Genomic DNA, 17,569 nt, shown 5'->3' with positions numbered 1-17,569 from the left:
TAGCCCCATGTCAGAGCCGGGTGGACTCTAAACTGCCAGACATTTAGGCATCTCCCCCATCCGTGTAGGGGACTTACTAGGCGCTCAACAAACACATGTCGGTTCACTGACACTTCCAGTGAGAGGCTGTTGTTGTGTTAGCTCTGTGAGGTTTCACAGAAGCCACACACGGGCATGCCGGGGAGGGAAAATAAACTTACAATGGACAGAAATGAAAGACGTTCAGAGATGTTCTTACCGAACTCTGGGAAGTCCCCTTGTTCTCTTTGCTCCTGCTGTGCTTTCACATCCTGTTGTTCCCCCACCTCCCGACACACACACACCTTCCTTACCTGCTTGGCTAAATTCCTACCTTCCCTGTAATTACTCTGGGAAGCCTTTCTTAACACTTCCTGCCCAAATTCCACACCTGCCAACAGGGGAGGAAGACTTCTCCTCCCTGCTCCTAGCAGAACACCTGTCATCTTCCATCAGCATTGTTGGCCTAGTGGCTCTCCCTCCACATCCCGCACTCCTTCAAGGTGGGCCTGCCTCCTGGCTTTGTGTCCACAGCACTCGGCACAGCCCAGAGGGCCTAGTCCTCAGTTTGTGGATGAAGGAACAGAACCTAGCGTTTATTATTTAACTTTTGAAGAGGCAGGTCAGGGTGAAGTGACCTAAGGCAACATAGCTAATTAGTGACAAAGGTTAGGGGAGGCTGAATTTTATACTTTTACATTCCAGAGCTGTGGCACACACCGCCCATTACAAGGGAGGTATCCAAACTCAGGAGCCAAACCAACTCTGCCGCTTTCTATCTATGTAACTTTGGCCAAGTGGCTCAGTTTTTCCATTTTCAAGGTAGAGATGATTGTATTTGCCTGATAGGGTTGTGATGAGGAGTAAGATTTGCAAGGTGCTGAGGACAATGTCTGGCTCACGGTAAAAACTAAGTCAAGAGGGCATATTCTATAGACACTTAAGCTCAGAGAACTATTCTGTTCTTATCAACATGTGTACAAGTCTTTAGGGGATTCTTATTCTTTCTCTAAGACAAACCTACTCTTTTTCTCTAAGTATCGGAAGTCTTTTTTTTCCCCTCCTGACTGAGCCTGTAATCTGGGAATAAAACCTCTTGGGCAGGATTTGCCCAAGGGACCTCAGGTCTGCGTGGCTCCCTGCAGATTTTCTGCCCGTCGCCTGTAGACGCTCCTAATGCTTTGCTGCCCCCTTGTGGCAAGGCTGAGGAGGGCGTGCCCTGCCAGGGTAGGGGTTCACTCACTCTAACTTCGCACAGGCTTGCAAGACTTCACACTATCTAGCAAAGGAAGCACAAGAAACACCTCGTGTTTCTTCTGCTGGGATGCCCACCTCCTACCTTTCCCTGGCAAATTCTTCCTCATCTTTCCAGGTCCAGGTCCAGGTCCAGCTGAAAGGTTATCTGCCTGTTGACACTTTACTCCCCAGGCTGAGTTAGTTTGCATGTCCTCTGTTTTCCAGCAGCATTTCTTTCACATCTTGGAAGAAGCACTTATACTCTCCTGACATTTATTTTTGTGCTTGCTTCCCCGCTAGACTGTGGGCAGGGGCTGAGTCTGATTCATCTCTGGCTCTTTGAAACGAATGAAGTAGGTTCGGAGGGATAATAGAGGTAAGATATGGAAGTGAGGATAGAGCAACGGCGTAAACAGAGAATGAGAATAATAATCATTTTATCGAGCACTTCTTTTGTGCTCAGACCTGGGTTAAAGCACTTTAAACTCATGTAATCCTTTCAGCAACCTTACAAGGTAGGTGCTATTATTGTCCCAATTTTACAACCGAGGCACAACAAAATTAGTCAATGTGGGTAGTGGCAAGTGTGGGATTTGAACCCATGTAGTTAGGCTCCCAAGCACAGGCTTTAACGTATCTTACAGTAGTGCTGCTCAAGTGCACAGCACTGAGGAGAAATAAAGCTGTGATGAGAGGAACAGGACGAGAAAGATGAGGGTGAGGAGAAAAGGTGGAGAGAGGAGAGATAATGGGTAAGGAGAGGATGAAGGTGATAAGAAGGTAGGACTAGACAGAATACAAGTTAGAGAGGATGGTGATGAAGGTGTGAATGGGTGCGTGGAGATAGGAAGTTAGATATGGATAAGGAGAAAGGATGTTGCTGAGGAAAGGGTGGAGATGAAAGAGATGTGCAATGTGGGATTTGGGAGGTGGAGAGAAGAGAGCTGAGCAGAGCAGTCATCCTAAGTGGGGAGTATCATCCATTCGGCTGCTCCATCCAGCATGCCGACCTCTCAGTTCCTTCACCCTTTCCTCTCTAACATTCTTCTCCATTCCATCTTAGCAAGCTACTCCTAGAGTCATGCCCGGAACCTTATCATCACCAGAAACTGCAGCACCTATGAAATAACTGAATCAAACATCCCACTCTCTGATACGATCTCCTTTCCTTATGGTTTGTTTGCTCAAGTCGACTCACTGCAGCTGTTCTACAAGCTCATTGAAGAACCACTGGCCCTTCCTGTCTTTTCATCTCTCCTTGTCCTCCTTAGGTTCTAGGTTCGACACTAAATTGCTCTTTTGTAAGTGCCTTCAGCTTCCCTTTCCAGTCTGGCCTGTCCATTCTGCCTCCTTGGGTAAGCCCCATTTGCTCCCAAGCAGTTAAGAACCACTGAAGGAAATTTCCCCAGAGGACAGACTGTTGTCACTCTAAAATTTTCACCACTGACTTCAGCTGGGCACTCCTGAGTCAGAAATCTCAGCAATCAGCTCCCTCTTTCACTCTCCAGGATTTTACCCCTTCAAGCCTCCTTCTCTGAGCCTCCTGCTCAGTCATTTACAGTCACCTCTCCTCCTCCTCCTCCTCCTCCTCCTCCTCCTCCTCCTCCTCCTCCTCCTCCTCCTCCTGCTTCTTTTTTTAGGAGAGGCAATCTTTGGTTGACCTTGCAGATTGCAAGGACCTTGTCAACTTACAATCCCTTATTTTTTTTTATTATTTATGCCTACAGCACCCGGTCTTCCTAGGTGGTTTCAAATCCAAGTACCAACCAGGCCCAACTCTGCTTAGCTTCCAAGATCAGACGGAATGGGGCTTGTTCAGGGTAGCATGGCCGTAGCCCAGTCACCTCTTCTTTCACAGTGAAACAAGCCAGCCTCAGCCTGCTGCAAACCTGTGTTTGTCTCCGTGTCTGCTGCCATCCCTTCTTTCTTGTCAGGAAAACAAATGTCCTCTTCCTTTGGAGTCATTACTGCCTCTGATGTTCCTCCCATCAGGGTGAGATGCTGCCTCAGCCCTTCTCTGACCTCATCTCCCGCCTCAGTCTAGTCTGCCAGCACCTCCTTAGCCTCTGTCACAGACTAGAAAGAACCTGCAGTGTGGGGCCTTTGCGTATACTTCCCTCTTTTGGGAACCCTGCTTTTTGCCAGATTAACTCCTACTCACCTTTTCAATACCTGCTTACATGTTCCTTCCTCAAAGAAGCCTTTCTTGACACATTTAAATCAGATGCCCTTGTTAATATCCGTCAAGGCCACCTTTTTACTTTTTCCACATAGCACTGTTCTCATTTGAGAATGACATTTTGTGAGATCCCGTTTGTCCACCTCAAGAATCGGTAAGCCCCACAGGGGCAGGGACTGTCTTCCTTATTTATCTGTGGTTTCCATAACAAGCAAAGTACCCGGCCTGGAGTAGGTGCTATTAGCTATTTTTTGAGCCAATGAATGAATAAATGAATGAATGAGTGTGGCGAAGGGACAGGCAGCAGCTGTGGGAGGAGAAGTGAGGATAGAAGATGGAAGGTGAGAGTACATGGAGGGGGAGGATGGAGATAGGACAGTGTGAAAGGCGAGGCTGGGACGGAGGGGAGAAGTAGGGAGGACAGGACTGGGTCTTCTTTGGGCCCGAGTGAGGCTTCCAGACCTTGGGGGGGCTTCCCAGGAACTCTCTGTCTCTTAGCCCTGCTGCTTGAGAGGTCTGAAGGCAGAGCCAGTGGGCGGGGCTAGACTTTATCTTGGGGTGCAGCCCTAACCTCAGATGGTGACAGAGCTGGAGCTAGCAGGGGTTTTGCAAACCGTCCCGATTGCAGCAGGCCAGCAGCCTCACTCGGGACAGGCGGGTGGGGCCTGAGCTTATCTCCCAAGTACAGTCCTAACCTCAGATGGTGACAAAGCGGGAGCTAGCAGGCATTTTGCAAACCGTCCCGATTGCAGCAGAGTTGGATGGCCTGGCCAGGGGTGACAGTGCTAGGTGTGGGAGCAACAGGAGTTTGGACAGTTTGGGGCTGGGTTCGGGATGAAGCTTGGCTTGTGGGGCATGGGGGATGGATCCAATCTACACCTGGCTTGCCTCTACCTACCTCAGATCCCTGCTTCTGCAGAGGGGTGGCTATAGCTCTGGAGGTGGACCTCTCTCTACTAAGAGGCTTTCATTTCCCCGAGTCCCAGGACCTTCCTATGTCTCCCTGAAGTCAGAATTGGTGGCCAGTTGCAGCTAATTTCCTCCGAAAATACCCACCACCTCTCCATGAGGTAGCTTTGGAGAAATCCTTATGTGCCACTGAAGTTTTTCTGAGGACAGGCCAGACCCGCTTATAAGAGTAGCTGACAGGCGCCAGCCGGGAGTCCCGCCCACGTTGGACCCTTCCTATTTGGGAGCAAGCCAGGCTGAGCCCTGGGAGGAGAGAGAGGTCTGCCTGCCGGGGGCCGGTGAGGGTGATGGGAAGTGACTGGCCTGTGGAAGAGGAGGTGCACAGGCCCTCTGCCAGCCCTGGCTCTTGTTGCCTCAGCATCAACCATACAGCCCCTTTCACCCCGCAGTCCCCTCACTGGCATGGGGCAGGGTAGGGGGTGGAGGTGAAGAGGCCCCTTTCCACCCCATAACCCCAACCGGGATCTTGCAACACTGGGATGGGGGCCCTGGGGGCCCGGGGAATGTGGCAATCCATAGGGGGTGGGGTGGGGAGGTGTGCAGGAGCAGGGGGAGCAGCTTTCACAAGCAGCCTCCACCACGGACTGACCTTGGCAGGCTCACCTTGGGCAGCTTCCCGCCTTTGGTGTATCTCCAAACAGCCTTCTTTCTTGGCCTCTTCCCTGGGGCCTGAGATCCTCTCTCTCAGCGCAGGACTCTCATCCTGGTGCCCATTTTTGCTCACGAAGGAAAAGTGGGCCCAAGCTGTGGATTCTAAAGCAATAGGAATGCATGCGTGTGCTGTTTGCACCTTGATTTGCCGGTTTTCCCCAGTTATCATGTCTTCAGGCCTCCAGCCTTTCCCCAAGCAGGGTCGGGACTAACTGCCCTCCCTTCCTGGGGGCTCCTCATTTCTGCCATCTGCTTTGCCTTCGGTGGGAACAGAAACAAACCTGCTGTTCGTCCCACCCCAGCTTCTTAGGGCAGTGGGAATAGGAAGAGTGTCATTTGCGATGCCCTTCTGGAGGGAGAGAGACGTTTTTCTTGCTTTTCCCCTTCCTCCTTCTTTCCATTCTGCCAGCCTCTCTTGGCTTTCTTTCTTCTACTTGATTGCTCCCCACCCCCAACACACACCATAGGACCTTGGCGTTTGCTCTCCCCTCTGCTCACCCTTTCCCCCAATTTGGCACATCTGCCCGCTTCTTGAATTTTTTTCAGGTTTCAGCTTAAAAGTCACCTCCTCAGAGAGGTCACCCCAGCTAAAATAGCCTCACATTTGCTTGTTTTTTTTTTTTTTTTTAAATTCTGTCTCCCCAAAGAGCATATTCAGATGGAGTAATTAATGAATTTAATGAAGGTGCTTTATAGAGGTATGAAAGAAAACAGCCCTGAGAGGTAAAGTAGGGCTGGTCACTGCAAGCAGGGGCGGTAACCACCCAAGGTCATTAAGCAGAGCTCCTGTGAGAGGGAGCTGTGGAAAGTACCTGTCCTGTCAGGGAAGGGTTGGGAACAAGCACCTAACTTCACTCTCCTGTCCCACCTGGAACACAGCAGGGTGACCAAGGAGGAGCAGAGGAAGCCATCCAGTGCACTTGTTTGGTTTTTTTCTTCCTTCAGCTAAGAGCTGGGTTTATCTCAGATGCCACAGCAAGGGCCTGACACAGGAAAGATGCTTGTTGAATAAGCTACTTTGGCTCAAACCATTTGAGGTCACGTTAAAAGCCTCGTTCAAAAGGTGCACTTCTGGTTACCTGTCATCTCCCAGTGATATGATCTACCACAGAGGATTGGGGTGTCCTTGTCGCTCTGTGATACACTGTGGCCAGGTGTGCCTTTGTCTTTCATTTGGGGTTTGGCTCTTCTTCAGTCCTGGTGCCAGCCACCCACCCTGAGGAGCCAATGGGACAGTGGGGGCTGAGAGGAGACACACTTCAGAGCTGTGGGAAAGAAGCTTGGGGTTGCTGCTGAAGCAACCCAGGTCGCATCATCGAGAACCTTGAAAATAAGTCAAGGGGCAGTGGTCTTGAGCTGAGAAGAGGAAGTCCGGAGGTTGAGTCACTCAGCGTGTTCTGTACACCCCCTTATACAACCTCGCCTTCTACAACACATCCCCTGGGTTGAAAGGAAGGTGCAGGATTCTCCTGGGCATCCACAAAGGTTGGCACCTCCCCTTTCTAAACTCAGCTCCCCCACCCCTCTCCCCCCCCCCCCCGCCCCACCCCGCAGGTGAGGGAATAAACCGCCTAGCAAGTTTCAGATCTGTCTACCCAAACCAGATCAGGAGGGGTGGGGGTGGGGGGGATCCAGGACACAAATGTGGGAGAGATCATGCCTGAGAGACACTGAGGCAAAGGCAGGAGAAGGACCGAGTGCTGGGCAAGGCAGGCACAGCGCGTACGGATGCCCGAGACATGGGAAGGTTTTGACACTGGAGATGTGGAGAGAGAGAAAACAGGGAGGACCCAGACTCCAGTCTCTCTGTCTCTCAGTGGGTTATTCCTTAATGTCTAACTCAGACTTTCTCAGCAGTGTCCTACAAGTCATTGGTGACCTAGGACAGACTCTAACTAGCTGGTGTTGTGTCTCCTGCCTTGACTCTGTCTGGCATCCCTGATCATGTACAAATAGGATTTCAGTGCCATACCGTGCTGTACCCCTCCGAGGGAAGGTGTGAGCTTGGAGTAGAGACACAGGTGCCCTGTGCTGGGATAGTGAAGGGACCGAGGAGCTTCAGGAGAGTGACTCTTACCCCCTCTGGCCCTCAACTGCTTTATCTACAAAATGTGGCTCACACTATCTCGCTTGTCTGAGGGCAAAGCCCACTGAATGATCTCTTGAGGTCTTTTCCAGAACCTCTTGAGATCTGTGATTGTATGGAGCTAATTTTGGTTCTGCTTCTAATGAATTGCGTGCTCTTCTTTCCTCTCTGAGACCTCAGTTTCCTTACCTGCAAAATGAGAAAGTTTAGATGAGATCTCTGAGATCCTTTTGGGTCTAGCAAAATGGAATAACAACTACTCACGCTGACCCCTCTCCAGGCTCCGCTTATCTGTGAACATGACAGCACAATGAGGTGGGGACTGTCACTACTGCTATTTTGCAAATGAGGAATCTGAGGCACAGATAGACAGACGTAAATGGCTCGAGGGCACGCTGCTAGTAAGTAGCAGAGGGAGATTCAAACTGAGGCTCTCAAGCACTGTCCTTACTATTGGACTTCTTAGGTGACAGTTTGCCTGAGAAAATACTTTGAACGTAGGGTTTCACTGGCACGGGTGGGTGTCATCCTCCTGGCTATCAAGTTTCTTATATACAAAGAGGCCTCAAGGCCTTTCCCAATAGAGTCATCCCACAAGCACTCAGATCCTCACGGTTTAGTCACCCAGCCCTGGAGATGAAGGGCAAAAAGATGGGAGTGGGTGGGAGGGAGCCATGGGAGCCCATCAGCCCCTGGTAGACCGAAGCTGTGGATCTGGATAGAAGGGATCGAGTCCTGGATCAAGAGCTAAGGGAGCGCAAATACAGCAGAGCCATCTGGAATTTTTCCTTGGTCGCCTGGGGCAGGAGCACCCAGACCGATACCTCAAGGTGAGAGCGCACAGGGTTGGGGTCAGCAGGCCTGGGCATTAGGGCCTGGGTGGTGCTGGATCTCCCTCCAAACCACAGAGCTCTAGGACGGTAACCAGAGAATGCTGCAGGTCCTGTGGGGTGGCAGTGGGGGTGTCATCTGTGTCTAGGAGACAGAGTGGGTGGGGTGGAGGAGAGAACAGAGTGACAGACACACCATCTGGCCAGGTGGTATGTTGGGGGAGAAGTGTGGGCAGTGTGTCTGTTGAATATTTGGGAACATTCCCAAATATTCATTTGGGCATGGAGTCAAGAGGTATGCACACCTAACCACATGCATTCTCTGTCCTTGGAGCTCCCTGTCACACACACACACACACACACACACACACACACACACACACACATCCATTGTACAGCCCCAGCATCGAGTTATAGTGCAGTTTTATTCAGCACAGAATCATAATGCTGAGGCCTGCCCTCTTCCCTTGCCACCCGCTGCCGTTTGTCCACCGTCTATGTCTCAGGCGTGGCCTGGGAGAGGCTCTAGAACCCCAGCAGGGGGCGGGGGTCCCGAAGGTCACGCTGGGCCAGAGGGCTGGTGCCCACAGTCTGCAGCGGCGGGCTCAGCTGCAGCCCCCCACGCCCTTGATGAGGTTGGCGGCCTCTGGGATCTGACGGAAGAGGTTGCGAAGGGTGTCCAGCTCCTGGGTCAGCTGCTCCACGCGGCTGCGGAGGCGCTCGTTCTCTGCCATGTACTCCAGCACCTTCTGCTGCGTCTCCAGAATGCGCCTCTTGGCCTTGTCGCGACTCTTGCGCACGGCGATGTTGTTGCGCTCCCGCCGCAGCCGGTATTCCAAGCTGTCCTTGTTCACTGCCTTCTTGCCCTTGTGCGAGGGGCCCGCTGGGGAGGGCGCCTTGAGGAGGGGGCTGCAGGGCGCTGCGGCGGTGGCCAAAGGGGCCTGGAGGGGAAGGCACAGAGGGACAAGAGATGAGGGCTGGCCAGGAAGCAGAGCGAAGGCCGTGAAGAGCGCCCTTGCGCATCGAATCAGTGTGGGGTCCAGAGCCAGCTCCTGGCTCATGGTCAGAGCAGCCATTGCACTGTCAGATGCATGGGGTCCCTGCTCTCACCAAAACTCTCCTTCATGTTCTCACACCATCTGAGGACACTTTCTTTCAATCTATCTCGAGTCTCCAGTTCTATGATCAGCAAGCATTTCCCCTTCTAGAAGCAGGCGGCAGAGAAACAAGAGGAGGGGGTGGGCGGGCAGTGGAGAAGCTGGTGGAGGGCCTGAGGTCAGGGCAGGGAAGCTGGTCACAGTCGACTGCAGGACATGGTGGGGTTCAGGGCGGGAGCGAATTCACAGAGAAGCAAAACAGGGTCACGGTTGGGTGGTGGGCACAGGGAGCTTTGTGCCCACAGAGAGACACCAAACACAGATCTGTTAAGAGTGTAAGCAGGTAGCTCAGCGTACCCCCATGCGCAAGGGCCTCTCTCCAGCCCCTAGAAGCCAAGGAAGAGAATCGACCTGCTCTTACCTTGAGGACACGCAGGGGCTGACTGGGTGCTGCCAGGGCCGGGGACAGGTGCATGGCTGTCTGCCCACAGTGTGCCACTTGGTACTGCAGAGGGTTGTAGCTGCCGCGGCTGGCCCCTCGGCTGCCCTCGGGCCCCCGAGGCTCCTCCTTCACAGCCACGGCCCTGGGGTCGTAGCTCCCTGGACTGCTGTAGATGCCAGGCCCCAGCGCCTTCCTGTCGGGGCCGAAGGTATGTGGGGGGTAGGAGAAGGGCCGTGGGTCTGGCGGCAGGTAGTGGGGGAAGGCAGGCGTTCCGGGGCCCTTGAGGCCTCGGGTCTCTGGTGCCGGCTTCACAGCGAAGAGGTCAGAGAGGAGCTGCTCCTCCCCAGACTCGATGTAGGCGGAGAGGTCGATGGAGGCCTCATGGTCACACATGTCCCCCAGCTCCCCAGGCCCCGCTCGGGCCCCTGAGAACTCGAGTGGCTGCTGGCCAGCTCGGGGCTCACACTCGTAGTAGGTCCCGTGAGACATTGCCAGCCCGCCCCCTGGGCTCCCCGCCCCTGAGCCCTGCTCTTGGGGCACCCTTGGGATGCTCCGCCTGACCTCTCTTGGTCTCCCCCTGCCCTAGATCTGCCCTAGATCTGCCCTCTCGGTCTCCTCTGTCACCCACTCCTGTGCGGCCTCTCTCCTCCCTCCTCTGCTGTTTCCTTTTCCTTCCTCTATATTTAATGCCCTTTTCTCTTCCCTTTTTTTTCCCCCTCTCTCCCTGGGGTGACTCAGGGAGGGGCAGGGCGCACCCTGAGGGAGGGATGCAGGCCTGAGAGAAATGGGGCCCCGGCCTATTTAGCGGTTGGGGCACTCTCTGGTTAGGGTCCAAGCCAGAGTTCGGAGCCACCTAGGAGCTGATGCTTCTGGCGACGCCTCTCCTGTCCCTGCTGAGTCCAGGGGAGTCCAGAGTCCTTGCTCAGAGCAGCGCCTCCCTCTGAGTGTCCTCCTCTCTCCGACTTCCAAAACGTTCTGTGCAGAATGGGGTGCCAAGTCAGAATGGACCGAGAACACCCTCCTCCAGTGCCGACCCCCAGCCTGGGCTGAGCTCCTTCCTTGACACGCCTCCCTCATGGTACCCCGCAGGGCTGGGCTCCACCCACCCCCAGGGGCAGTCAGTTCCTTTTGTAGCCCCACCTCCTAGGACAACCTCCTGGGTGAAGTCCAGTGGGTGTTTGAGGGGTTTAGGAAGTAGTGATAGGTTCTGGGGCCAAGACATACACGGGGCCGGTGTCGTGGTGCAGGGCATGCTCATTTGCTAGGTTTTTGCACGAGGTCTGTGCAATAGCCCAAACCCTCATATGTTGCCAGCCCTGGCTGGCTCTAGCAGCCTGGCACTGTTCCTGAGTGCCCAGGCTTAGCTGAGGTGACTGGTAAGGACCTGGGCCCTGTGCCCCAGGCCCAGGCAGGTTGCTGCCCTAGGAACCTACAGTTGCACTCCTCTGGTGGCTCCAGAACCTCTCTCTTTCAGCTGTCCTGTGCTGCCAGAGCCTCAGGCTGGCGCTCTGCCCCGCCCTGGTCCTGGGGCTCTGCCCAGTTTCCTGTGCCTTGGCCGCAGGGCTCAGGCGCTTGCTATAGCTCGGTTTGCTGTCTTTCCTTTTGCATGGCCGTTCTCTGACCTTGGTGTGTGTCTCTTGGGTCCACTTCCTCTTGTGAGCCTTGAGAAGTCCTGTCTTTTGTCATCACCTCTTCCTGGGGCTCTGTTTCAGGGTCTTAGGAGAAACCCAGGACTTGCTCTTTGCACTTTTGGTCTCATGCCGGGTCCTCTCTCTCTTCCGTTTTTTTCCCCCGCTCTGGGAACTCTTTACTCTCTTCTGTCAGAGGCACTGGCCTTGACCCTGCTTTTATCTGTCACATTTCATCTATAAAAGGGACTATAGGTCCAGTGAAAAGGAAGGGACACCTAGAGATATATCACTGGCTCTTTTACAACCAGCAAATGCTGTGGGTGCCTGGGAGTGGGAGGGAGTTGAAGGTTTTAGAAGCCTGGCCACAGTGGGGCAAATGCAGAGGGGATATGTGTGGCCTTGAACACTAAAAGAAAGTATTCAAATGTAGACAGACAGGACTGCCTACAAGTCAGGCAAGTTACATCCCTGGTTAGTTATCTTCCTTCCTCCTTCACTACTCCCACATTACCCCAGGAGCTTTCTGTGCAGGGTTTGAGGTGCTTTCTCTGAAAATCCTGATCTGGCATGAGAAGATCTGCGTGCATTCCAGAGACAGATCTTGGTAACCAGTTGGGGAGATTTCTTCTGCCTTCCCCACCATTTCTAAGGACCCTGGGACAAACAGGTACCACAGCTGAGCTACTTTAGTTTGGCGGCAATGCCTCTATTGACCACCAGGTGGCCATATTGGTCCAAAGCACAGGACTTGAGGAGCTGCTGTGGTCGGGAATCAGGTGGCCGACAGAGGGCAGCCTCCCACAGTCCTCGCATCAGCAAGACCCAGGCTGGGCGTCCATCTCTCCGGAAGGAGGAAAAGGAAACATGGCCGGGATGAGGGCTTGCAGTCTAGTTACAGGGAGGGTGGACAGGCTGAGACAACTGGGGCCAAGCCCTTGTTTCAATGAGGAGAAATTCTCTCCTTCCCTGACTTCGAAATATTAGTGATGATGGCTAAAGCCTGGCATTTCCTGGAGCTACGCTTTTTCAATCATTGAAACATACACTTTTCCATGCTGACAGTTTCCCTGTGAGTTAAGTAGGAAGGTAAGCAAGACAGACAGTATTTTTACCCTTGCCTTATAAACGAGGAAAACAAAGCTGAGAGGCTGAGCCACCCAAGGTCATACGAGTATGCTGCGTTGATTTAGGGGGAGAGGATAATGGGCTGGTTCCTGAAACCACCAGGCAAGAAGGCATAGGGAAGGGGGAGCTGTGTGACTCAGAGAGCCTTCTTTGCTTTCAGTCAGCCACCCCCGGGGAGGGAAGGAATGACTGCGTCAGTAGTGAGTGGACCAGCGCTGGAGGAAGCAGAGAAGTGTGCAAATAGAGCCGGCAGGAAATGAGAAATTTGGGCAGCTCTGGCCATGGGGAGATAAGTGATCTCAGTCTCTAACCTCCTAGGCTGGTGGTGGCTGACGTTGCTGGCGCACTGACATCAGTGTTTCCACTAACCGAGGGGTTTGCCTGAGCAAGAGAAGCTCTGGAGGTCTGGGCAGGGGAGAATGGAGTGCTGGGCAGGAAGGGGGTCAGGGAGGGCAGTGCCAGTCAAGGGCCGGGAGATTGTTAGGTGTTCTGTGTACTTGCTCAGGAGCAGAAAGAAAGCCTCCCAGGTCAGAGGGATCATTTTCTTCTTGCCCCTGCAGTTGCTACCTCTTGGCATTAACTGAAGCAATGCATATATATTATCTTAACTGACTTTGTACCCAGCCTTAGTTCAAAGGCCACCTTTTCACCAAGTCTTTCCCACAGGGAGGTGGCTGAGCACTGCAGTGAACTGTCAGAACTGGACTCAAATCCTGTATTCATCACCAGCTTGATGACCTTGGGCAAGTTACTTAATCTTACTTGTAAAATGGCAGCAGTCATGCCCACTTTGCCGGCTTGTTTAATTCAACTTTGAATAAGATAATGTACGGAAAGCAATGTTCAGTCTCTTCCTGCCTTTCTTCTGACCTCCTGCGTCCCCTATGCAGGTACGCTGTCTGCAGCCTCATCCGATGCTTCATTGTGACAAACGTTTTTGAACACAGGTACCAGGCACTGTGCAGGCTCTGGGGATCTGGCAGGTTCGGCCCCTGCCTGCAGCAGCTCAAGTCCAGCTGCAGTGGGCAGTTCAGTGATGCCGTGAAGGGCACACATCTGTGCTATGTGCATTCTCGCTTTGTCCCCTTGTAGACTATCTGCTCCTTGGGGTAGGGTTGGATCCATCTTTTGGACCTCTTTAACTGCAGTGACCATATTGCCTGAATTAAAATTAAGGACAGGTGGATTGACATGTATGAATATTCTTATGGGTAAAATTGAACAAAATATTTGAAGTCTGTGCTGAGTTGGAATATTGAGGAATAAATTTGCTATTCCACATTATATAGTAAAATCTTTGGACACAATGGTTATAAAAAGATTTGTCGTGTGACTGTACCAATAAATGAATGCTTAAGTAGCTACGATTTCGGTGACCTCTAAAAGGCTCCCAATTTCCCTAAGGTCTGAGCATCTGAGTTCCTAGCATTAAAGTGACTGACAGGGTTAAGATGGGGGGGAGGGGAGACCCAGGTTAAAAATAAATGCACATTGCTGAGGAGAGAACCCACATTTCTACATTTGACTGAGTTGAAAAGATCAGCAGGTGTCACCTTACAGAGAGAGAGGGGGCCCCCAGGGACAGGTGTCTCCACAGAGTGAGAGGGGATGGGGAAGGCTGAACTGGCCGGAAAGGGCCAACACAAAGGAGACCTTGAGCAGCCTAAGGAAAGGAAAAGTGTGTATTGGGGAGCAGGGGTCCCAAAGGGTGGCTGTGAAGCTTGGAAAAGGGCCTCTTGCACAAGACTGGCCTCTGACTAGTTTTACCCTTGCTCTTTTGGGCTGCAAGATTGAGGAATGCTTAAGGTTCAATGCTCTTCCCCACTCCCCAAAGTGCTAAACAGATTGAGTGACTTGCCCAAGGACACACAGCTGTTTGGTGGCTGACCTGGGACTTGGAGCCAGGTGTCTGTGGCCCTGGGGAATGATGAACCTCCAACTGCGGTCTGGAAGAACACCAAGGGAGGAGCATTGGGGCCGGCCAGGACAGGGAGTGGCGGCGTCTTGCTTGCCTGTGTCCTCACAGTGTCCCAGGTGGTGGAGGGGATGTCTTAACACTCCTGCACCCCCCGCCCCCGCCCCTGCCCACGTCTGTCAGCAGTACTGGCTCTGGAATGATGCCGTCCCAGGATAGGCAGCCGGGAGAGCTGCCCGCATAGGAGGGACTCCAAGCAAGGACAGGGTCTAATCTTGTCAACTTCCTCTAGCAATTAACCCAAAGCACCCGGTCCTTGTCCCTACTTTAACCGTTCCTTCCTTTGTCTTAGTCCAACAGTACTCCCAGTCTTCCACCTAGAAACCTTCCTTCCTGGAGGCTCTGTACAGCTGAGTGGACCCCACCTCCTGGTCCCCTCCCATCAAGCCCCTTGGACTCAGCTGGGTGCTATCTCAAGTCCCCCTTTGTGTCTCTCCGCAGGCCTGGGCTGTCACTTCCTTTCCCACTTGGCTCTGGCTGCCCTGGCACCAGAACTTTGCTGCCCAGGGCCTTGGGGACCACCTGTGCCTTCACCTCCCTCCACTCACTTGGTGCCCACGCTCCCACCTCGAGTAGGAGTGAGGTTCTTCTCGGCCTGCTGGTCTGCAGGCTCTCGGCACAGGGCACAGATCAGGAACTTAACAACACTTCGGGACTTCACAGAAGAAATGAAAGTTTTGGTTCAAAAGGAGAGATGGCTGTTTGAAAGTGCTGGCACTCGGTTCCCGGGACAGAGCGAGGGCCTTTGGGAACGCCACCCTGGAAGCAAGCTGGCCACCAAAGTCCTGGCAAAGGTAGGAAATGCCTGGTGACTCTGCCTCAGAGCATCATTGAATTATCACTACCCCCGACTTCGATTCCATTTAAAATTTTATTACGTTAAAAGAAAAAAACCAAAAACCCGCTACAAAACAAACAAATAAACAAACCTTCTAAAACCTAAACCAACTCAAAGACAGAAGATTATTATCCAGGTAAAACTAATTTCCTGCCCCCCAAAACAACCTTACATTAAAAAATCCAAAAGAAATAGAAATATCAGCTTCAAAAATATTTATCCAAAAAGTAAGGCATCCACTTAAAAAAAAAAAATAACTGAAAGGGGGGGTTTTGAAGGAATGAGAAGTGGGAACAGAAGGATGGTCCCCTGACCCTCCAGAGGCCAACTCCACCCTACTCAGAATCTACTCTGAAGGGGTCGTAACTCAGACCAAACCTGGCATTTCACCGATGCAGGGTCAGACAGGCTGAGTGGGAAGCTGTGAGACCAGAGCAGGCCAGGAGGGTTTCCTGGGTATTCCAGTTTAAGTAGAGAGAATGGGGAGTAGGGGAGATGGGGGCACTCCTGCTTTGGGATAAAAGGATCCTAGTTCCTGATACAACAGGTGTGGTGGGAAGGCTCTAGGCCCAGGGCAAACGCTGCTTCCTTTCTTTGGAGTACAGTGAAAGGCAGCCTCTGCCAGAGTGGGCATGCCATGGACAATGGGCTTCTCCAAGAGCCTCCAAAGTGGGCGCTTTCTGCCAATACCCTCTCACCCTGCCCTGCAGGCTGTCCAGAGTCAGGGCGGTGGCGGGACCCAAAAGGAGGGAGGAGTTATCTGAGTTGGGGGAGGAGGGAGGAGCTGGCCTGCGGAATATACTCTCTCCCCTGTCTCTGAGGTTCTGGGATGGTTACCTCTGGGGGGATGGGAAAGCTCTTCATACCAGGTCTGCCCTGAGGTTAGAAATAAGGGAGTATTTTTAGGTCCAGTTCTTGGATGGGAAGTGACTTAAGGCTGGTTTGGCTCGGGTTTCAGGCCTGCAGGGTTTGGGGAGTCTTCACACCTAGTCCTAGGTCTGGGAGCCAATGACCAGAGAGGAGGAAAAGGGCGTGATAGGGCCACAGGCAGTGCGGGCTACCTGGGAGTGTGTTGGGAGCATAGCTGCAGGGTGACAGGGTGACCGCCCCTTCTCACCCCTTCTCACGGGTGGGGGCGAGGAAGAAGCTGAGCTGCTTTGTCTTTAAGAGAGACCTTTTTGGCTTCAGGGAGCTTTGGCACCCAGTTGCGGGAAGGATGCAGGGGGCAGGGACAGGGCTGGGTTTCTGCAATCTGAGCCTTTCCCAATCTGTTCCACAGGCCTGGCTGGGGGTCAGGGGAGAGGCAGTTCTCCTGCTTCGTTGGTCCTTAACTCAGTGGGGGGTGGTGTCCAGATAGGAATCATACTCCGGCTCCAGTAGGCGGAGGCATGGTGAGGAGAGGTGAGGAAGAGGAAAGAAGGAAGCATTGCCTCTGATTTCTTGGGTCCCTAGTGAAGGGAGGGGATATGGGTCTCTCTTAACGACCTTTAACAGTGACAGATTTGCTTGTTTCTGTCCCTCCCGAACTGGCTCACTGTTGCTTGTTGCTGCCGCTTCTCTCGCTTCTCTCAGAGCTGAGGCCTCACTTGGGCTCAGGAATGAGGAGGAGCAAGCAGTACTGAACTCAGGCTCCCGAGGAGGCAGCACAGGTGTGGGTTCAGGAGGCGGGCCCTGTAGGGCGCTCCAGCTTCTCCACTCTGACAGCTCAGAGCATGGCAGCCCTGGCTTTGGACACAGGTCCTGGGGGAGAAGGGCTGGTTCTCTGGGTATAGATGTTAGTGTCTTTGTTTATAGTTTTTCACCACCCACTCCCGGGGGTGGGGTAGGGTGGGGGTGGTGGTGGTGTGTGTGTGTTAGGAGGACCCAGGCAGGGAAGGCGGGCAGGAAGGGGGTTAAGGAGGGAGGAGGCAGCTGAGAGGAGATGGTGGCCCTCAGGGCTGGGGGTGTTCCATAGAGTCCTTGTCCTTGGAGGCAGTGGATTGGCTGATGAACTGCTGCTGATCCTCCAGGTCCTCATTTATCACCTCTGTCCCTGATCTCTCTCCCACCTCGGGGTACACAACCACACACATCTTCTGGCTCACCAGGGTTAGCAACTCTGTGGGAAGAGGTCACACAGAAACCAGGTGAGTCCCGAGTGCCCCACCAGCCTGGTTGGCCATGCCCTTCCCTGCTCTCCTGCCCCGGGTTTCACCCTGGGTTTCCCCCCGACCCGGCAGAGCAGCCGGTGCCTTCAGGAGGCTCCCCCTCCAGGAGATGCCACCTCCTCTGCCTCCTGTGTTTCTGGGTAGCCTGTTGCCAGCTGCCCCTTGCTCATCAAAGCCCCAGTTTTCGACCATCTCCACGTCCACTGACCACCAATTCCAGGGTCTCCACTGGTCTCCACCCAGCCCGGGACAGCTTTTATGGGACGGCTATCATGTCACTTATTCTTGCAGGTCTACAGTTTGTGTGGAAATGTCAGCTGTTCTCTCCTCAGAGGTCCCTGGGAA

The 17,569-nt window shown here is 53.3% G+C and overlaps 2 protein-coding genes across 3 annotated transcripts in view; both read right to left on the bottom strand.

The window, feature by feature from the left end:
• Positions 1-8,378: 8,378 nt before the first annotated feature.
• Positions 8,379-12,879, bottom strand: CEBPE (CCAAT enhancer binding protein epsilon). The gene is made up of 2 exons (XM_016120473.2): positions 9,488-12,879; positions 8,379-8,910 (listed from the first exon to the last, which is right to left on the bottom strand). The coding sequence occupies exons 1-2, from the start codon at positions 9,995-9,997 to the stop codon at positions 8,575-8,577; spliced, it is 846 nt and encodes a 281-aa protein (XP_015975959.1). The 5' UTR covers positions 9,998-12,879; the 3' UTR covers positions 8,379-8,574.
• Positions 12,880-15,091: 2,212 nt separating this feature from the next.
• Positions 15,092-17,569, bottom strand: part of SLC7A8 (solute carrier family 7 member 8) — a 47,372-nt gene continuing 44,894 nt past the window's right edge. For both annotated transcript variants that reach the window (XM_016120477.2, XM_016120478.2), the window contains one exon: positions 15,092-17,175. In XM_016120477.2, the coding sequence (XP_015975963.1) occupies positions 17,009-17,175 (167 nt within the window). In that variant the 3' untranslated portion in view covers positions 15,092-17,008. The remainder of the gene's footprint in view (positions 17,176-17,569) is intronic.

The sequence above is a fragment of the Rousettus aegyptiacus genome, unplaced genomic scaffold, assembly GCF_014176215.1.
Source record: "Rousettus aegyptiacus isolate mRouAeg1 unplaced genomic scaffold, mRouAeg1.p scaffold_m13_p_3, whole genome shotgun sequence".
Lineage (NCBI taxonomy): Eukaryota > Metazoa > Chordata > Mammalia > Chiroptera > Pteropodidae > Rousettus > Rousettus aegyptiacus.
The sequence above is the reverse complement of the archived record's forward strand: the minus strand, read 5'-3'. Positions and strand labels throughout refer to the sequence as shown.

Bases quoted from the DNA above. Each gene is read 5' to 3' on its own strand.
- CEBPE (XM_016120473.2), bottom strand. From the start codon at position 9,997: ATGTCTCACGGGACCTACTACGAGTGTGAGCCCCGAGCTGGCCAGCAG. The intron at 8,911-9,487 runs GTAAGAGCAGGT...CTTCCCCTCCAG, and splicing joins AGCCCCTGCGTGTCCTCAAG to GCCCCTTTGGCCACCGCCGC.